The sequence below is a fragment of the Cibotium barometz genome, chromosome 30, assembly GCF_041138505.1.
Source record: "Cibotium barometz isolate CiBa-2024 chromosome 30, ASM4113850v1, whole genome shotgun sequence".
Classification (NCBI taxonomy): domain Eukaryota; kingdom Viridiplantae; phylum Streptophyta; class Polypodiopsida; order Cyatheales; family Cibotiaceae; genus Cibotium; species Cibotium barometz.
The window spans coordinates 33,188,094-33,208,600 of NC_141075.1; the positions used below are offsets into that span (position 1 = coordinate 33,188,094).

The following is a 20,507-nucleotide window of genomic DNA, read 5'->3' on the forward strand; positions in this document are numbered from 1 at the left end:
GAAGGGGAAGGTCGTTCGGCTCTCAACGTCAGCTGCTTGGGAGTGTGAAGCTATGATGAGGATGGGTTAGAAGAAAGGGGGCGCTTTCAGGGCAGAGAGAAACAGACAGAAGAGAGAGAGAGACAGAAACAGTGCTTGGGAGTGTGAAGCTATGACGAGGATGGGTTAGAAAAAAGGGGGCGCTTTCAGGGCAGAGAGAAACAGACAAAAAGAGAGACTGAGAGAGAAACAGACAAAGAGGATGGGTTCACTGTTGTGTTCGCAAGGTACTCACCCCATCAGCACCAAGCAACCCACCAGTAGCTCCCTCACTGTTTAGTCGTCTTCTTCTCCTCATAATGGTCGCCGCCTAGAGCCTCCTCAATATATGTATCCGCCGGTCACTGGCTGTAGCCCTAGCAGCTCAATTTTACCGCTCAGCAGCATCTGGTTGCATGTGCCGCTCGAGCCACCATTGGCTGTCATCTCGTCCTTCTTCTCGTTGAAGAGTCGGTTAACAGGCGATCAAGTGCCCATCAGCAGATCAGCTTCTTTGAGCAGGTGTCTCTGGCTGTAGCCTCGTTTTCCAGCTCCTGGTAGAGTACTACCCTAATATTTGAAGTGCCCAGCACCTTCAGAGAAACCCTTCTCTGAACGGGTGTGGGGTGATAATTGGATCTTGTGCATCGCTCTGGCCGAGCGTGCATTCTTCCAGCTGCATGACCATCATCTACAACAGCAGCAGTACGCAGAAGAGCACCTCATTCTTCCGCCAGGGACAAATGCAGCCTCATCTTCGTATGCATCATTATCATCCTCATCATCCTCCTGACTACCTGCACCTCATCATCGTCATCCTCATCATCGATGAGCCCCGCACCTCGGCCAAACTCAAGGCGGAGATCGTTTCGCACCCCCTTTACGAGCACGTGCTGCAGGCGCACGTGCAGTGCCTCAGCGTGGCCATCAACTATTGCTAGGCAAGGTTCAGTACGCCGCACGTTGTAACAATCCGGATATGAACAAGTTCTGCGGCTGCAGGAAGGAGGTCGACGAGTTCATGGTGAGTGCTTAATGCGTCTGTGCAACTGACTGTTAAAGACGTTGAAAATGCGATTAAAGCGTTCTTACTCTTGCGTCTGCACCTACCAAACAGGTGGCTTCCATAGCTCCGGCCTTCATAACAGGCCTCTTTGGAGTCACATAAAGATCATCGCCTTGTAGCATGTACAGTGATTTGTTGCGCTCAGAACCATCACAGAGGCTTACACTTTGAACCCTAGCCACCTGCGTGTCGCCGTGCTGCCGCATTAGCACTCGGACTTTCTAGTTTGCTTTCAAACTCAAGCCTTTGACAATTGTTCTATAGAGCCATTAATGGTCCTTGTGAAGCTGATTAATCCCACTCATTCCTCCTTGATTTGTGCTACCTCTCGGAGTACCTTTTCCTAGAATCTTTCCACACCCATATATTCACTCATGCTACCCTTGATTCTCTCATCAGTAGATTGTTCTCACCTTTTCACTGCTACCCACTCAATTACAGACTCTCTTTTATAGCCTCTTGCTAAGGGCTTGTTCTCGCACATACCCATTCACTTGCATATTTCAACACCTCTCCTCAAGTGAATAATTCTAGCACACTTGGTCCCTATACCAAGTTTCCCTCTTACTTGGTAGCCCACGACTAGTGCCTCAAGTTCCTAACTCATAGTCCTTGACACTCTCTCTCTATGTATCCAAGGCTACTACAAGTGCCCGTGACCTTGAATAAAGTGCTCACACATACATCTACCACATGGCCTACATCATCCGTGACTTCGAGGTGGTTTTACTCTATTGGGGCAAGCTACATTGGGTTGTGGGATTTCTCTCTCTTTCTCTCTGAGAAAGGATATCCTAACTCCTCTTCCTTTTAGGAGTCTCCATGAGGTTTGCCGATGTCGATCCTTCTTCATTGGGTTTGTTGTAGCAGGCTTTATCCATATGTCGTGGCTTCCCATAGTGACAAGTGAAGGTCCTTCCTCCTCCCCTTCCTCTTCCTCGTCCTCATCCTCGTTGTGAATCCTCCTCGGGTGTAGAATGCTCTCTCCTCGGGTGTAGAATGCTCTCTCCTCTCCAGTTGTTGGGTCCAACCCTTTCTTCTCTTTTACCTTGTTCTCTTGCTCTAGTAGAGCTCCTCGTCCTTGTCCTCGTGTTGTGAATCCTCCTCGAGTGTAGAATGCTCTCTTCTCTCCAGTTGTTGGGTCCAACCCTTTCTTCTCTTTGACCTTGTTCTCTTGCTCTAGTAGAGCTCCTTCTATCTCATGCACCTTCAATTCTCGTATATTCTTTAAGGTGCCACAATGTTCTCATATTCTCCTTTGTCCACACTCTTCAGAAGCACTGCTAGAGCCTCATCATCCTCTACCTTCTTACCAATGGTTGCAAGTTGTTGCTTAATGCTTTTTTATTTGTTCAAGTGTGGGTTCACTTTCCTTTATGTCAAGTGTGTGGTTAGAGGTTCACTTTCCTTCATGTTGTTTGTCCACGCTCTTCAGAAGCACTCCTAGAGCCTCATCATCCTCTACCTTCTTACCAATGGCTGCTAGTTTGTCCACACTTTTCAGAAGCACTGCCACTACAAGACAATGCTGCCATACACGCGTTTCATACACGCGATAAATTACGAACGCGTGTATGGTCGCGCTTGTATTTGAATAAAATCGGGCGCGTGTATTTTTGCATTTAAGTTCACGTGTATATTTGCATTTATCAACGCGTGTATAAATGCGTTTATATACACGCAGTAATACACGCATAAATACACGATAATATTTACGGGATGATACTCGCTATTATACACGGATAAATACACGCTACTATACACGGATTAATACACGCATGGCAGAGAAAAACTGAAAAGAAATTCCTTAACAAAATTAAAAACTATTTTCCTTAAACCATCTCATAGTACATTACAGTATACATCATTACACAATCCCACTACATGCATTTACAACAATGAAATATATTCAAAAATAAATCATGCATATGAGATGATAGAAATGTCATCAATTTAGAACATACAGTGACGGATTGGTCAAGGTTCGATCTCATCTTCAATAAGATCCATCCTTGTCAAACGATCAACATCAATATCCATTTGATCAATTGGTAAGGCTACGATTAAATTTATTCCACTATCGATATTCTGTACTCCATTGATAATGGTATCGATGTCCTGATCATCCTCATCAACATCACCATCATCTTCAATGGTAGGGTCATTCTCATGATCATGAGAAATGGCATGCTCATCCTCATTATCACGATCATCTCTTATTTCTTGATCATCGATCACAACATCTTCAATGGCATATTGTTCGACGTCATCTTCATTGCGGCTTGTTACATCCTCCATATGCTCCATATCAGTGAATGTATTATACATCACTTTGGAACGTGGTGCAATAGGGATGACGTACCACCATTTGATGTCATGCACCATTGGTAGATATATAACCTACTCAAATACACACAGTACAGTAATTAATTAGCATATCAAAAGTCAAGGGGTACGCGAGCTTAGATATATATGTACATGAAACACATTAGTAAAAAAATGCATACCTGCTCACATTGTTGTGGCAATACGAGCCTATCTTTCTTTGTTTGCCAGAACTTTGTAGAGTCAATAGTTACATATCCACTTGCATGGCGTTTTATCGTTGCATCAGGCCCTTTTTCCACCACGTTCATTTGCCATTTGACATCCAAAACATACACAAAGAAGCGACGAAAGTCAAGCCTAAATATGTCTTGGATTATGCCACAATAATCATCCATTTTTCCATTAGCTCCCTCAAAGCTACTAATGACACCGCAATCTTGTGTATTTCTCTTTTCATCAATTCTTTGTGTTCGAAAATGCTTGCCTTCACACCATATAGCATTGAACATAGTGCACTGGACCAAAATAGAAGCAATATTTGTGTAAGCAATGTGAATAAATATTAAAAGCAAATCACTTACAACTAATGCAAAACATTAGTTCTATGTACCTTTGACATGCATCCTCGTGCATACTCCCATTCTTCCGCGGTGATATGCAGCCCCTCGTCGCTCTCTGCTCTCTCCATTTCCTCATGCAACCAATCAACATGGATATCATTCGGAAGTGTTGCTAGATGCTTAGGGTACGCCTTCCGAGAGCCATGTTGCCTCCGAAAGAGAGCTCTTTCTGCTTGCCTTTTTGTCTTTGCATCCTCATATCTTGTAACCCATCTGCTCATCACATCACTATTAAGGATACAAGTGAAATTGAGATCATCAATCAATGTTCTGTCAATTACTTTACTCTGTCCTTTTCCTTGAGGCACAATAGAGGTCATCCTCAAGTCCTCTTCATTGCTCCATAGTCGTGGCAAAGAGCTGTCCACCTGACCAAGAAATTCTGAAATATATACAAGAGACTCTTGTATCAACCAACCCTCGGCCATGCTTCCTTCAGGCCTTGCACTTTGCCTCACAAAGTCTTTTAAGGTCTTCATGAAGCGCTCTAGGAAGAACATCCAACGTGCATGCACAGTACCACATAAAGCAATGGTTGATCTTAAGATGGGTCCAATATGGCAGCCGGAAAAAAATAGAGTACCTGCACAAGGGATTGCTCTATGTGACCTTTAATCCAATTAGAGACTACACAAAACAAGATTGAAAAAACATCACTATACCTGTTCATGCCATCTGGAGGAAGAATAGTTGTAGACTCCCAAATACGCTTCCAATCTTTTGCACGAAGTGTTTGTGGAGGATAGATCCCGAAGCTCCAGCATCATCTCGTCGACGCTTTACGTGCTCTCGTCGCGCGTAGGGTACCATGTTAGGGTGTGGTACTGCATCCTGCTTCAATTTATCAAATTATATGTTACAACTCTATTAATTTAATTTGGATACCATGAGTCATTTGAATATCATCAATTTACATCTACTCACCTCTAAACCTGTTTGATTCCATTCTCCATACATGGAGATGTGATTCAAGGTAATTCGACGTGCTCGTACAATGCATCCTTGACATCGATTACACATACATTTGATCCGTTGTCCCAAAACCACACATCGCGATTACGATGACGCATTGTCTCATCTTCCCCAGAACTGCTTGAAGAGGTTGATGACATCCTGTGTACAAATCAGAAAACACAAACTCATTATATATTTTTAATGAAAGCACAAAATCGCGTGTATTCACGCGGCTATCTCCTAAAATTTGCGTGTATTAACGCGGCTAATTCCTAAAAAATGCGTGTATTCACGCATCTAATTTCTGCAAAACGCGTGTATCAACGCAGCTAAAAGCATATACACGCGAATATACCTGCGTTCATAAACGCGAATATAAACGCGGCGGCATATTTAAACTAAAAATAGCCCGCCTTCTCCAAATATAGATTTTGAACTTAGAAATCAACAGTACATGCGTTTTCGCCTGTTTTCGCCTCTTCCAACAGCAAGGAGGGAGCAGAGAAAGGAGCACACACACGGGAGAAGGAGGGAGCAGAGAAGGAGCAGAGAGGACTCACTTTTTCAGAGGTGAGTCACTTTGTCCTCAACCTTGTCTCTTTTTGTCAGATTTGTTTACTTTGCTCTTTGCTCTTTGGGTTTGTCTTTTTGCACACGATTGGGTTGCTGCATCCTGACAGGGGCGACAATGGCTGGTCCTTTTATCAGGACATTCTGTCTTTGTCGGGGGGTCGGTCTTTTCGAGAAAGTTTTTTCGCAGGTCGCGTGTAAAAACGCGTGTAGGAGCGCGTGTAACCTGTCTGCAGAGTTTTTTCACGCGCAGATACACGCGTTTTTGGCCGGGTGTATACACGCGTTTTTTGACGGGTGTATACACGCGTTTCTGCAGACAAAAAACTGCGGCGTTTCAGATTTCATGGTTTGCAGGCAATTGACTTGTGTAATGACAATGTGTGAGTCAAGAGACAGCCCATGATGTACATGATGATGTTTGTTGCAGGTTCTTTATGGATATTCCAGGTTCTTCATCCGATCCATTTGCGTACAGCAATTGGTTGATGGAGATGATGAATCACTTTGGGCGCCAACCTGGTCCGGTTGAGCTTACAGAGTATATGTATGCCCATCCCCCTCCTTCCCTGCCTGGTGTCTATACCCCTACCGCGAGTATCCAGGGCACTCCAGTGCCGTCTATTCCTCCGAGTCCGACGAGACGGCATGCAGCTTCTCCTCTTCCACGTCCACCGAGGAGACATACCTCGTCCCAGACACACTCACGTACACCCTCACAGCCACCATCACGTGCTCCCTCAGAGCCACCGTCACGTCAGGGCTCACAGCCACCGTCACGTAGATAATCCCCAAGTCGTGACTCCACCCGCAGCAGCAGTAGGAAGAGTGGGAGCAGTGGAGGATGCGGCGGGTGCTTTGGTGGGGGAGGTGGGGGAGGTGGGGGAGGTAGTAGAGCACGCGGTGAGAGAGGAGATAGAGGGAGAAGAGTTAGAGGAGACAGTTCGGAAGAGGAGGAGATGAGAGAGGTGGAGAGAGTGGTTTGCTATGATGTGACGGATAGGGGCGGGATAGTGATGGATGCGAGGGGGAGGGAGGTAATGGAGTACATGCGTGGGGTAGTATCAAACTCATATAGAAATTATCTTATTAAATTTAAAGATCAAAATAGCCGATTAGTTGGGGAGGTGATAGAGGCTGTACATAGTCGGTACCCCAATCCCCCACATGCTACATTCTCGGATGTATGGGGAAGGACGCGAATAAGGGAGATCTTAAGTAATAAAAGATCTCACCTTAAAAAACTCGCGTATGATGACCGGCTAAATGTAGCTGTGGGTGGCTATCCTGCCGAGAAACCTGCCACTGCGCACAAACGCGAGTGGAAGGAGGCAAAGAAACGAGCAGAGGGTGGCGTGAAGAGCAGGCAGCATGTGGAGGCACGACGGATCCAGATGGAGACCGTTGGATCTTCGCATTTCGGATCTGGCGGCGTCGAGTCATGGGAGGCAGAGTTCGTAAGTATCCTGCCACTTTATTTGATTTTTTACTTAATTCATTGATTCTATGAATTGTTTTAATCTTACAAATTGTGTTGATTATGATACAGCGCGGGTTACGGGGAGGAAGCCCACAACCCACGATACTGCGTATGCTCGCCGGCATAGCAGACGTGACACGTGGGCCATCTTCAGAGCCGAGGGACGTATTACGGACGCGCAGTTTGAGTTGGCCATGAGACCATACGGTCGACAGGTACTTGAAAATTCGTAACGAATGGTTTTGGTTTATTGAATTGCATATATATATACTTATATACTATATATTACTTGAACAGGCACAAGCTGCTGATGATCCACCGGCCGCTGCAGAGGGTGGACATGAGCACTACTCCTCGGACATTCCGACCGATGCGAGCTCATCTGAGCATGGGGGGAGCACCGAGTCATCATCTGGGTCTGAGTAGTACTCAGACTTGTAGTATCACATTCCATATTTAGGATGTGATTGTATATATTTTTTTGTAAACTCAAGCCATGGGCTACTTCGAGATATGGACTCCCTTGTATACATGTATGAAATTTTGATAGTAATATTGAATTGATTGATCGATAGTATTACATTCATGGCTGTCTTGAATCGTGTAATGACAATGTATGCATTCATGTCGTTCTTGTCTTAATCTCCCTCGTGCATATGTTCTTCGTGGATGGTCTAATGGGATGGTCTAATGCACCAAAAACCCTAAACCAGAGAGTGCTATTGGGTGCTGGAATGCTGGAACAGTATTCAGGCACCAAATAGCACTCTCTGGATTTTTCTTTTGCTCTCTGTTCGCGTGTATCCACGCGTCAACACTGCTAAAACTCGCGTGTATCTACGCGGATACCCTGGAAATTACGCGTGTATTAACGCGTATAAACTGCCAGTAACGCGTGTATAAGCGCATCTAAATTAAAGAAACGCGTATATAGAGGCAAGTAAAAAAGCGTCTGGGACATGGGAACTGAGCAGGATGCGGCTATACACCCGTGTATAAGCGCGTCTAAAATAATAAAAAGCGTGTATACGGGCGTGTATTACCGCGTCTGTGGAAAAAAACGCGGCTATATACCCGTGTATACGCGCGTCTGAGAGGTACTGTACACGCGGTTTTACACGCATGTCTCTGGCCGCGCTGATACACGGGCCCGCTACTTTTTTTCACAAGTCATTTTTAGCGGCTAAGAGCGCGGGTATGAGCCCAATCCCTTGTAGTGTGCTAAAGCCTCATCATCCTCTACCTTCTCCTTTGTCCACACTCTTTAGAAGCACTTCTAGAGCCTCATCATCCTCTACCTTCTTACCAATGGCTGCTAGTTGTTGTTGCTTAATGCTTTTTTTTTTGTTCAAGTGTGTGGTTAGAGGTTCACTTTTCTTCATGTCAAGTTTATAGAATTGCATTAGCACATTTAACTTTGAAGTTTTTGTTTGAGTGCCATATAATTTATTGAGTTTATCCCATTCATCTTTAGCCTGTTGTATCCCTGCAATGTGGTGAATGCTCTTATTATTTAAGCTAAGTGCAATGAGTCCTAATGCTTCATTAGGAACTCAATGGAGTCTTCTTGGGCCCTTTAATTTGGACGTTTAGTGAAATGCTTAAAATGCTAATCCATCTTTGACCAAGCCTAGAAGCCTAGTCCTAAAAGCATATTTTTGATTTTTCACAAAAACAAAAATAAATAAAAAAAAGGAGATATTCCTAGATCTGGCCACCTAGGTGACTTTAAAGCTTTGTAATGGGCTGTCAGTCAGTAATCATAGCCTGCAGCAACCTTTTCGAACTCCAAACATTCCAAAAATTCGTCACTTTCTTCCCCCCTTTTTTGTGTGTACACCAGATCTCTTTCTCTCTCTAAATCTTCTCTCTAACACGCCCTGCACTCCTTCTCCATGGAAAAAAGCGTCTTTCTCTACTCCAAAAGCCATAGCTAACAGATCTGTACTCCTAAATGAGCCTTCTCTCTCCAAACCCACAGTAGTAGCCATGGCTTGCAGGGAAGAAGCTTACCATGAGCATTCTCTCTACAGAACTTGGTCCTCTCTCCATAGCTAGCAGGTCTGTACTCCTAAATGAGCCTTCTCTCTCCAAACCCACAGTAGTAGCCATGGCTTGCAAGGAAGAAGCTTACCAGGAGCATTCTTTCTACAATACTTTGTTCTCCCTCCAAACCCACAGTTGTAGCACAGAAGAACCTTTTCATGAAGTATTCTCTCTCTATATTGCTTAGCAGCCATAGCTTGCACTAAAGAAGCTTCCCATGATGCATTATCTCCTTTGCATTTTCGTCTCACCATTGCCAACCCTCTCTATGTTTCTTTGGCTCCCTTTCTGGCTTTTTTCTCTATCCACAATGCAGCTCTAGAGAAGCAACCCTCATCTCCATTCTTCCCATTATTTTTTGATACCATATCCTGCTCCTTCCACTCCTATTCAACCCAAGCTTACAAGCCTACTTTCTTGTAGATGGCACTACAAGACATCACCAATAAGCCTTCTAAGATCCGCCTTCAGGTTGATTTGGAGACAGAATACGCAACCCTACGCAGTAGGCATGTTGCACCCAATATTTCATACGATCAGCTTCGAATGCAAGGAGCAAAGGCCATTGATCTTTGGATTGATGGAAATCTTTATCCACCAGATCCAATATCTGGTGCCCCTCCACCATTCAGAAGCATTACAAGTTTTCTTATGTTTGTTGGTGATGGTTTCAATGGGCTTCTTGGCTATTGTAGGAGATTACACATGCTGTGGCTAGATGAGGCAGCTGAAAAGAGGCAAACACAATTTGTCTTCGACCAGCTTCAAGCGGCATCGACTAAGCAGATCAATGGTTTGATGCAGAGGAATAAAGAGCTCTCAGAGGAGCTGGAGGTGCAGAAGAATAATCTAGCGGATCGTGTGCGCACAATAAATCAATTTACCGATAATTATGTTCGTCTTCAACACTCCACTCGTAATCTTCGGCGTCGTGTTCACCATTTCACTCATCTTCCCATGGGATATCACGCAAGGCAAAGAAAACGTAAAGCTGTTGGGTTGCTTTCAAAGACAGCAGGCGCATGCAAGAGGCGTAAACAAACAACCAGGTAAAAATTTTTGTAGGAATTATAGCAGCTTTGAGAAGCAATTAATGAATAAAGCATCTCTCATGGTTGACCATTGTGATTGTAGGGCTTGTGCAACAGCTATACTAGGATGTAACAACGCTGAGGACAATGTTAATGCCTCCCTTCTTCAGCATGTCCTTCAGGAGAAGGATATTATGGAAATGATAACAGGTTCTGGTAATGATAAGCTGCGGGAGACCCTTCGTCAACATTTCTTGAAGGAAATCAAAGAAATTGTCACCCCCAAAGAGATGCTTGATATATGTGACTCAGCAGGTATTAGCCAGAAAGGTTACAGAGCAATGTACAGGTCAATCACTTTAGGGTTGCGAGCAAAGGGAGTTACGCAATCCTTGCTTCCAACACTTTATAGCTTACAGATGGCAAAGAAGTGTGCTAATGGTGATATTGCATCCATGTTCGAGGGTGGGTACAAGTGGGTGGAGGATATTATGCCAATGCCAACAATCAAACCCTTTCAATACAATGCATATAACAATGTCTACATCGACATGGAAGTGCTACAAAAAGCAATGATTCAGTACTATGGCCTCACACTTGAAGAGACAGGTGGAAATGCCGTGTTTGTCTTGAAGCTGGATGAATGTCAAGTGGTTAAAGGTCAAAGACTGGAGCGTGTTAGTTTAACCTTGATGAGCCGAGCACTTAGAGGAAGGCCTTTAGAGACCCAAGAGTTGGATGCAACTGAAGACAGCAACAATAGGGGTCAAGGGCATAAGCAAGACTACTACGGCATTCAATCAGAGAAGAACATCTGGTGGCAAGCAGCATGGGTCCTCCCAAAAGAGAACCATGATACCTTGAGGTGGTATTTTGAACGGTCTGGCATTCAACATGTCGTCTCTTGTCAGGTCAATGGTCAGAAGCTTGATGTTCCCGGAATAGGCTGCTTTAACATTGAATGGCACTTGGGTGGCGATCTAAAAACCTTAAAGTGTATGTTGGGTTGTAAAACAGGTGCGAATACTATATTCTCATGTGTTTACTGTTGTCATTCCAAGACAGCAGTAGACTCAAGAGTAAAAGGGAAACAACCTAGCAAAGGCAAAAGTCAAAAACAGGTGGGTGCAAAAAAAGCAATCGTTTTTGATGCTGAACAGAGGAAAGGATCAAAGGTATGGCATAATGGCATATTAAGTTGTGACCAGAGCAAGCCACCTAGTCGTGACCAGGAGGACAATGCTTGGAACCCAATCTTGGAAATTCCACTATGTCAGGTGCATGTGTGCACATTACATGCAAGACTGAGGATTTTGGATAAGCTTTTGATGCTCCACATAAACTATGTCTGGAACATGGAGCCCGAAGATCGACGAGAAGAGTCAATACGTGCACTAGAGAGTGTACTTTCCTCTATGGGATTACATGCTGGAGCAGTGGTCTTGACAAAGGACAGAAAATCAAACCCTACACAAGACAACCCTAATAAAATTTGCATGGGTGGATCAAAGGCAAGACACTTGCTATCAAACCACTTGGGTTCTCATAGCCACACTGACTTTGAAATTTGGAAGAAGATATGTGATGTCACAACATATCGAGGAAATGATGCCAGGCTTGGCCTAAAACGTGCACATGTATGGGAGGTGTGTAATAAAATGGTCGATCTTCTAGAGCGACCTCACCTGGATGACAATGGTATTGAGGCACTTAAACAAGCCACTTGTAGATTCACAGAAGAAATGGTCGAGGCCTGGGGAGAAACACACATTACTCACTACATGGTAATGTTGTATTTATTGTGTCCTTGTAGTATGTTCTTCATACTGTTTGTTGACTTTTTGTAATTTTCTATGCAGCATATATTGTATGCACATGGGCCATACTTTCTCGATAGATATGGCTCTTTAGCACTTTGGAGCAATCAAGGCATGGAGAAATCACATTACCAAGCAAAGGCCGTGTATTTTAAGGGCACTCGCCATGGTGGTGGCAAAGTCAAGAGTAATGCACTCCATGAAATGTTCAACTGGTTCTATCGCGTTCTGGTTGGTAAAAAAAGGCAGAAAAGTCGCGGTAATTTGTCTCTTAGGCGTCAAATAATGAAAACTGTTAATGCAAGAAGAACTGAAGGATACAACAGATCAAATGCTAGGGAGAGACTACGGCAGTGGGTAGCAAGCAAGCGTCGGTGTGGTTCCTCATGGGCTTAAACTCTCTGATTATAATCTTTTTGTGTTTTTAAATTTTCTAAAAGTTTTAAAAAAGTTTTAAATTTTCTAAAAGTTTTAAATTTATAGACATATTTAAGTCATTTTTCATTTATAGAAACCACATTTCAATTTCTTCTTTGTGCTCTCCTCTCTCTTGCCCTCCCACTATCTCTTGCACTCGTAAATACCTAGGCCATGCCAGAAGAACAGGAGCAAGACTTGCGGTTTTTCGATCAACTCGGCCCACTACCTGCTACAGCAAAAAGGACAAGTCTACCCATCGTAACAGAGCAAGAGGCAAAGGAGATGAGAGAAGAAGAGCGCAGGAAGGAGGCTGAAGAGGCACAACGCAGGAAGGAAGCTGAAGAAGCAGGGCCTAGTAGAGAAGCAGAAGAAGAACGGCGTCGAAAAGAAGCCGAGGAAGGTCAAGGGCAGCCACCGGAGATTGTTATTGAGGCCGACACCCTAGAACAGCTAGAGGTTATCTTACAGAACAGGGAGGTCGAGCTCTTGTCCTACGGCATCACGAAAGATACCATTGACAAAGAGTTTGCTCTTGTGAGGGCAGCTTGGGAGACAGAAATGCAAAAGAGACAGCAGCCCAAAGAGGACGCAAGGAGGGCAAGCCAAGCACAGCCACAGGCAGCCACAACATCCAGGCGGCCAGTCAAGAAGTGTGGTAAAAGAATGGAGGGCAAGTTTCGGGACCAACAAGAAGAGGAAGAGCGTGCACAAAAGAAGAAGAAGTTCAGGTCTGAAAGACCACCGTGGGAGAATCAAAGACCACCACCGCCTCCACCAGTTCCAAAGAAGAAGAGAAAATGGAGGCCAGGGACAGTCGCGCTACGAGAGATTAGGAAATATCAGAAAAGCACAGATCTTCTCATCCCCAAGGCACCATTCTCTCGACTGGTGAGAGAAACAATGGAAAAATATTCTGACAGGGTTGACCGCATACAGAGCACAGCTCTTGAAGCTCTTCAAGAAGCTGCTGAAGATATTGTAGTTTCTGTTTTTGAAGACTCAGTGCTGGCAATGGTACATGCCAAGAGAGTTACTTTGAAGCCTGTAGATATGTCCCTAGCCCTGCGTCTACGTTTAGAGCGTAGCCTTCTACCTCAATAGGCTAACCCATTTTGTAATTCTCCCTACAAAATTTTGTAATGTTCCCAGATTCCTTTGTAGCTTTTTCACACATTAATGAAAACTTTCTGAGTTTTGTTACATTCTTTGTTGAGTCCATTTTTTTTGTATGCTCAGTGCCAATGAACATTTCATTTAAAAATTATAAAAGCACTATACACACAGGACAAAACACACACAAACACACACACACACACAAATATATATATATACACACACAAACATATATACACACATATATATACATATACAAATATATATACATATGCACATATATATATATATATATATATATATGTACACACACAAACACATATATATGAATATTTATATATACAAAAAATATAGATCCTATAAAGTCAACTAGAGAAACTTATGAGCCTCAAGGCAAAAAAAACAAAAAAAAATAAAAAAAAATGCCATGTGCGCTACGGCGCGTTGATCTCTAGTTTGACCAGGTCAAAATGTAGATTTACGCGCCGTAGCGCACATTGCATTTTTTTTATTTTTTTTGATATATATGGTCTAGTGACCATTATAAATGCACCTAGAGACCCTTATAGAGTGCCTTTTGAGCCTCAGGGTCAAAAAAATAAAAAAAATAAAAAAAATTTACCATGTGCGCTACGGCGCGTTAATCGGCACTTTGACCAGGTCAAAATGCCGATTTACGCGCCGTAGTGCACATGGTATTTTTTTTATTTTTTTTTGATATCAAACGGTCTGGTGAGGCTCATAAGACACTTTAGGTGCCCTAACAGCCCTAAAATCTTATATATTTATATAAAATATTATATATATGTATATATATCTGATAATAGCCTTAAAATCTTATACACACACACATATACACACACACATATATACACACACATATACACACACACATATATACACACACATATACATATATGTGAGTGTGTTTACATCTATAAATACAATATTTTTTCATACCGCTCTAACCCAATCCCGATTACTTTTTTTAATCACGATCACAATTTAAAAAAGTCCTAAACAATTTTTCCTATGAACACATGAACAAAATCTTAAAATTGCGAGGCTTGAAATGGTATATCACAAGTACGCCAGGAAAAATCACAACTTACAATGCACAACAAAAAAATTTTATTAAACTTGGAAGAGAAGTTTGCATTACATCTTTTTAATAAGCTCTTGGAAGAGCTCAGGAGAGAGAGTTCTAGAGGCTGGTTTCTGGCCTAAGCTTTGGAATACATCACTCGGCTCATTGATTCCTTGAGCCTGAGAAAGGGCACAATGGCCTAGAACTGAGCCGGGATGGTTGCCCGTGAAGCAATACAAGGCAGCTTCCCTAGCTACCAAAATACATTTATTTATGTTCGAGGCTAGGGGGTTCTCTGACAAGACAGCACTAAGTGCTTTACGTTTTAGGAGCTCGGCATAGGCGATCTCTGCATATTCTAAATGAAAAACCCGCACTATGTCGGCCCTCAGGGCAGGTATGTAGTGCCAAAGGGATGCATCTCGACCCTCTGACTTTGGCCGCGTTCCTCCTACGCGCATAGCAAACTTGTCCACTTCAAAAGCAGTCTGTCAACATGTCAATATAGAAGTTAGGAAGCGTGAAATGATACAAAAAATAATTTGCTTTACAACTAAGAAGTAAGGACATACCTCAGTTGCCTCGTCACTTGCAACTAGTTGCTCATTCGTCAGGTTTATGCTTCCTTGGTCTTGAGCATCGCCAGCAACCAAGGGCATGTGTGGTTCAAAGGCAGCTACGCTCTCATAGAATTGTACTTCATTCTTTATTTCGACGAGCGCTTTGGCCACTACAACTTCCAAGGTACTGCTACCAATATCATATGCAAGCGCTTTTGTGAGGTTGTCATCTTCAAAAGAAATTTTTACTTTTCCTTTGTCTTGACCCCCAGCATTCACGGCAATAATAGAAAGTGCCTCATCCTCACGTAACCCGAGTGTCTTGGCAATGTCATCCAAAAACAAAAACTCTTTCCCATCAATAATGATTGGATGCAGATTGATGATAACAAGGTCTGGGACCTCCTCGAGTACTTCATCGCCCTCTAGAACTAGGTCCGGAACCTCCTCGGGGACATTATCTTGTAGAGCCACCAATGCCATTGAGGCCTCCCATTGTTCTGTAACATTCTCTTCCTCAGCATGGGCCTCTTGGACCTGCTCCATTAGCTTTACTTTGCCCTTTTCTTTTTCCTTGCCACTTTCTTTCGCCACACCCTCTTGTAACAGAAGGACCAAAACCATGTCCCAGCTTAGGAAAGAAGTGCCGATGTTGCCCATCTGTAGTTCCAGGAGTAAGTCTTCCTCCTCATTTCTGTAGTCCTTTTCTGTGAGGGATTTTAAAAACCTGGATAGGCGAAATCTAAAATTCTTCTCTTCCCTGAATATGTACCTGATGAGGTCAACTGGAACCCATAAGCCCTCATCACCCTCAAACATGATGGAGTACGTGCTGACGTGTTCATCCATATACTGAATGACATCTGTAAAAGCATCCGCGTGTAGATGCATTGTTGCACGTACATCAATTGCCCCCTCAAACATAGGGACGATCTCATCAACCCTATGAAGTAACTCAAGCTTTCCTAGCTGTGCAATAAGTGCATCAAGTAGAGGTGCCATGCTATGAGTGATTGGAGGAAATAGAGAGTGTGCGATACAGAAAGGTGTGCGAAATTGAGAGCAAGTGTTAGGAGAGAACGATAATTGTCAATTGATGTAAATGAGTAAAGTATCGTTTATATATGGGCAACCTTGTTATAAAATTTTTAAAAACTTTTAAAATTTGTAAGTACCAAAAAATTTTAAAAAATGGTATGCGAAAGCAAGAACGTATCCTTCCATCGCAAGGTCATTTCCAATTTACTAGTGGCTCACGCCATAGATGCTTCTGTGACCAACCTTCCACTATCACAAAAAAATAAAACTGCACAAGACAATTGAAAAACCTTAATAAGACAGTGAGGCAAAAAAATTGAAATTGTATTTACTTCAATTCAAGATTACATATCCAGTGGTTATCTGATAGCTACACAGCCAGGGAAAGTAATTTCTCTACAAAGAAAAGATCGTTCCTGCCTTTTGCGCACTACTCTACCATTGATTATCAAAGCAAAATCACCACTGAGTGAGAATCGAAGAACTAAGTAGTCACGTAAGTTGGCAAGGGACCAGTCATCATTCACAGTAACATCTTCTACATCCCCACCTTGCATGGATATATGTAGCACACCCTGTTCTGTAGAGGTTGTGTCGGAGTCTAACGCCTCCCATTCTCCATTTGTAAGCTTCCATCGCCTGTAAGGAAACGCAATGGACAACTGTTGCTTAGCAATATGATAGCGCATCACAACCTTCTCAACAATTACTCCGCATCTGATGGTGTCTCCATTGTGCTGAACAACTTTTTTATCCCATGCAGGTGATAAGAAACAAGTCAGAGCTCTCTCCCCCTTTGCAATCCATAAAGTTGGGGTACGATGTGTGTCACTTGTACGGAACAGGTACACAAAGAGGTGTAGAGGTATGAAGCAGGTTATGGTTGCTTTGTGAGATCCATATGTGCACTTCATAGCATTTTGCACCTTGCTTTCGATCTGCAAACAAGCCATGGCCACTGAAGCATTGTCTGGAATTGGCCATTCAATAGATGTGAGAGTTGGCATAGGTTTTGGAACTAATTTTCCAGTACCATTTGCTGTCGTGGGAACCACATATGTATCCTCATAGAAGAAGATGTTTCGTGCAAGAAGTTGTGCAGCTGGACACCCTCCAAAGATTAAACTACCAAGCTCCACATGGTATGCTTCAAAGGTTCCTGAAATTGCCTCCATAGGCTCCCATTCACTATAGTTTGAGGGAAAAATATCTACGCACAGGAACCCAAGAACAATCAACGCAGTGCTCAGTATACCATTATTAGCACACAATTGATTTAAAAACAAGAATATAAAGTGGTGAAATAACTTACAATTTGCAGGAAATCGTTGACGTTGGTCATGGTCTGCTAGTTTCAGCTCTGTTGCCTTGTAAACATGTTGGACCTTAGCTAGCTTTTTTCCATCACGATTTTGTTTGAGCTCCAATATCCGCCCTTTCCAATGGTGACTTTGTATATCAACGTATCGCTTTGACACCTTGTGGCTTCCTCTTGTACTAGGCTGCATCGTAATCCAGTTCCACTTCTCGTACTGTTTGATGTTCCAGTGCCCATCCTCATCTTGACCACTGCTACAAGAGAGAGATTGAATACTGATCGGAGGCCTTCGAGCTCTAGAAGAAGACATCAGATGTATATATTAGAGAGATTATAAACCTTGATGGCAAAGAAAAATAGAATGGTGAGAAAAAAACTTAGACTAGGGAGATGTAAAAAAGAGAAGGAGTTGTAGAGCAAGTTCCAAGGGCTTGGCTGTGCTATTACTGCACTTTGAAAGAGGATATTGGAGGGGATGAGAGGAGACAATGAGTAAGATTATGAGAGCCAAAGCATTTGCAACTCAAGCTTCCATAGCTTGGCTCCACTGTTACACTCTGTAAAAGGAGGTTGGACAAGGTAGAAGGATGTAAGTGAGGATCAAACTTCCCTAGCTTCTGAGAGGAGGTTGCAGATCAAGCTTCCATAGCTAAGCTCTGCTGTTACACTCTGTAAAAGGAGGTTGGACAAGGAAGATGGATGAAGAAAGGAAATGTAAGTGAGGATCAAACTTCTATAGCCTCTGAGAGGAGGTTGCAGATCAAGCTTCCATAGCTAAGCTCTGCTGTTACACTCTGTAAAAGGAGGTTGGAGAAGGAAGAAGGATGAAGGAAAGAAATGTAAGTGAGGATCAAGCTTCCATAGCTTCTAAGAGGAGGTTGCAGATCAGAGGATCAAGCTTCCATAGCTTCTAAGAGGAGGTTGCAGATCAAGCTTCCATAGCTATAGATCTGGGTTTCTGAGTGAAGAGAGAGGTAGATCAAGATGTAGATAGCTAATAGAAGTAGTCTAGAGAGTGAACAACGCCTTGCTATGAGAAAGGGGGAAGAGAGAGCGTTTTGGAGGGAACGTGGGAGAGAGGGATAGTGGAAAGTGAAGGGGAATGTGCATTGAATGCATGGGAACTCGTTTTTGGGCCTCTATCACTTTGGAGGCCTTAGTTAATGATGGCTGCAGGCTCCTGGCAGGCTGCAGCTATCTTTTTCTATATAAAATAGGGGAAAAATGCATATACGTTTTGAATTTTTGAGTTTTAGTTGATTTTGAAAATTTAAAAAGAGCCTATTTAGCCTATTATTCTAAGTTTGACCACTACCTTCTAGGCTCTTACAAACCATTGGTGTCAGTCCACATGTAATCTCCCTATTTGTCTATTTCTTAATCACCTCCATTAGGCAATGGCAAATTAAAGGGCCCAAAAAGACTCCATTGAGTTCCTAATGTCTCATTCTTTCTCTTCCACTCATTCTCCTTCCCCAATCTCCTCTGGACATTCATCTCTTCCCTCAACTAGCCCCCACAGATTTTTCCTCATGAGCAAATACATGGTCTTTGTTTGCCATGTATGGAACTGCTCCCCATTAAATTTTGCTATTTCTTGTGCACTGCTCACGATGATGTGAAGGTCTCTTGATCGAATTGAAGATTCAAGGGTAGTATCTACCCTTTTACAACTCAGGTACAATGATTTTATATTCACGTGATCACAAATTTTTTTTTGTTAATAACATCTGTTAACATGTTATTAACATGTTAACATGTTCCCAAAAAAGCCGGTGGGAAGCAACCCGGTAACCGGATAAAATCCTGTCGGGCTTTTGCTATACCCGGCGGTCCCGTCGAGAAAAAGAAAACCCCGGCGGGTCCCGGCAGGGTCATCATCCAGCCCCCGGCGGGGTACAATTTCCTATATATGGGCCCGGGGGGCCCTTTGGGAGTTCATTGCTGATAGCATACACAAGTAATGAAACTTGTGTGTGTGTATGTGTGTGTATGTGGGTGTGTGTTCGTGCGGGCAGCCGCCCACCACTGTCGCAATGCACGGCAGGATGTGGGTGGTCCGCCACACACGAGGGATTTGTGTGTGGGTGTGTGTTCGTGCGGGCAGCCACCCATTGTCGCAATGCGCGGCAGGATGTGGGTGGTCCGCCACACGACAGGTGTGTGTAAGGCCATTCTTCGGAATGGTGCTTACCCTGGGGCACTTAGTCGGTAACGCGGCTAGTCTGTGTCCTATGGTAAGTATGGTATGTCGTAGCGGTACTAGTCGGTAACGTGGCAAGCATAGTATCGTTATGGCGATGTCACCTTCCCTTCTCTTCCCTTTGTCAAATGCGGGCATATGGTCGGTAATGCGACCAGTGTATGTTCGTATCCTATTCGTATTCCCATAGAATCGGGCGGCATTTTGTCGTTAACGCGGCAAGTTGGTGTCGTCCGCTAGTGCATAAATTATTTTTTGCATATTGCGGCATTTGATCGTTAACGCGGTCGAAAAAATATCGTAAATTTGCTTGCATATTACGGCATATGATCATTAACGTGGTCGAAAAAATATCGTAAATTTGTTTGATTTGACTTGTATTGTTTTTATTGTGTTTGATCCATGCGATACTTGGTTGCTAACGCGGCATGAGTATTTCATGGATCAAAGTTTACATCATATTGTCTAAACGTTTTATTTTATAATATTGTGATTCGTAACTCGAAAAAATGAATATATCTCTCTCTTCCTACCCCCCTCTCTCTCTCTCATGATACACTTCACAACTCTCTCTCTCTCTCTCTCTCTCTCATGATACACTTCACAACAGGATAGATGTGTAGATAAGGATTTCTTTTTTTTTCTTAAAATATACATAATTCCTAATAATTTCTTTTTTCTCCCTCTATTTACTTAAAAATTAAAACACTACATTATTTTCCTCTTTAGGAACTCACAAAAACATTAAAAATGTCATCTAATGTTTCTTCTCTCTATCTGTCACAACTCTCTCTTCCTCTCTCTCTCTCTCTCTCTCTCTCTCTCTCTCTCATGATAC

At 43.1% G+C, this 20,507-nt stretch overlaps 1 protein-coding gene across 1 annotated transcript; it reads right to left on the bottom strand.

Moving 5' to 3' along the window:
• Window positions 1-2,483: 2,483 nt before the first annotated feature.
• On the bottom strand, window positions 2,484-4,284 carry LOC147621399 (uncharacterized). Its single transcript, XM_086824447.1, has 4 exons — window positions 4,023-4,284; window positions 3,592-3,927; window positions 3,146-3,484; window positions 2,484-2,612 (listed from the first exon to the last, which is right to left on the bottom strand). The coding sequence occupies exons 1-4, from the start codon at window positions 4,251-4,253 to the stop codon at window positions 2,484-2,486; spliced, it is 1,035 nt and encodes a 344-aa protein (XP_086680573.1). The 5' UTR covers window positions 4,254-4,284.
• Between the last annotated feature and the right edge of the window lie 16,223 nt (window positions 4,285-20,507).

What these genes read in the sequence shown, in the direction of transcription:
- LOC147621399 (XM_086824447.1), bottom strand. Translation starts at nt 4,253, where the DNA reads ATGAGCAGATGGGTTACAAGATATGAGGATGCAAAGACAAAAAGGCAA. An exon ending in CACGAGGATGCATGTCAAAG is followed by an intron (nt 3,928 to 4,022) that starts GTACATAGAACT and finishes ATTTTGGTCCAG; the next exon opens with TGCACTATGTTCAATGCTAT. An exon ending in TGCCACAACAATGTGAGCAG is followed by an intron (nt 3,485 to 3,591) that starts GTATGCATTTTT and finishes GTATTTGAGTAG; the next exon opens with GTTATATATCTACCAATGGT.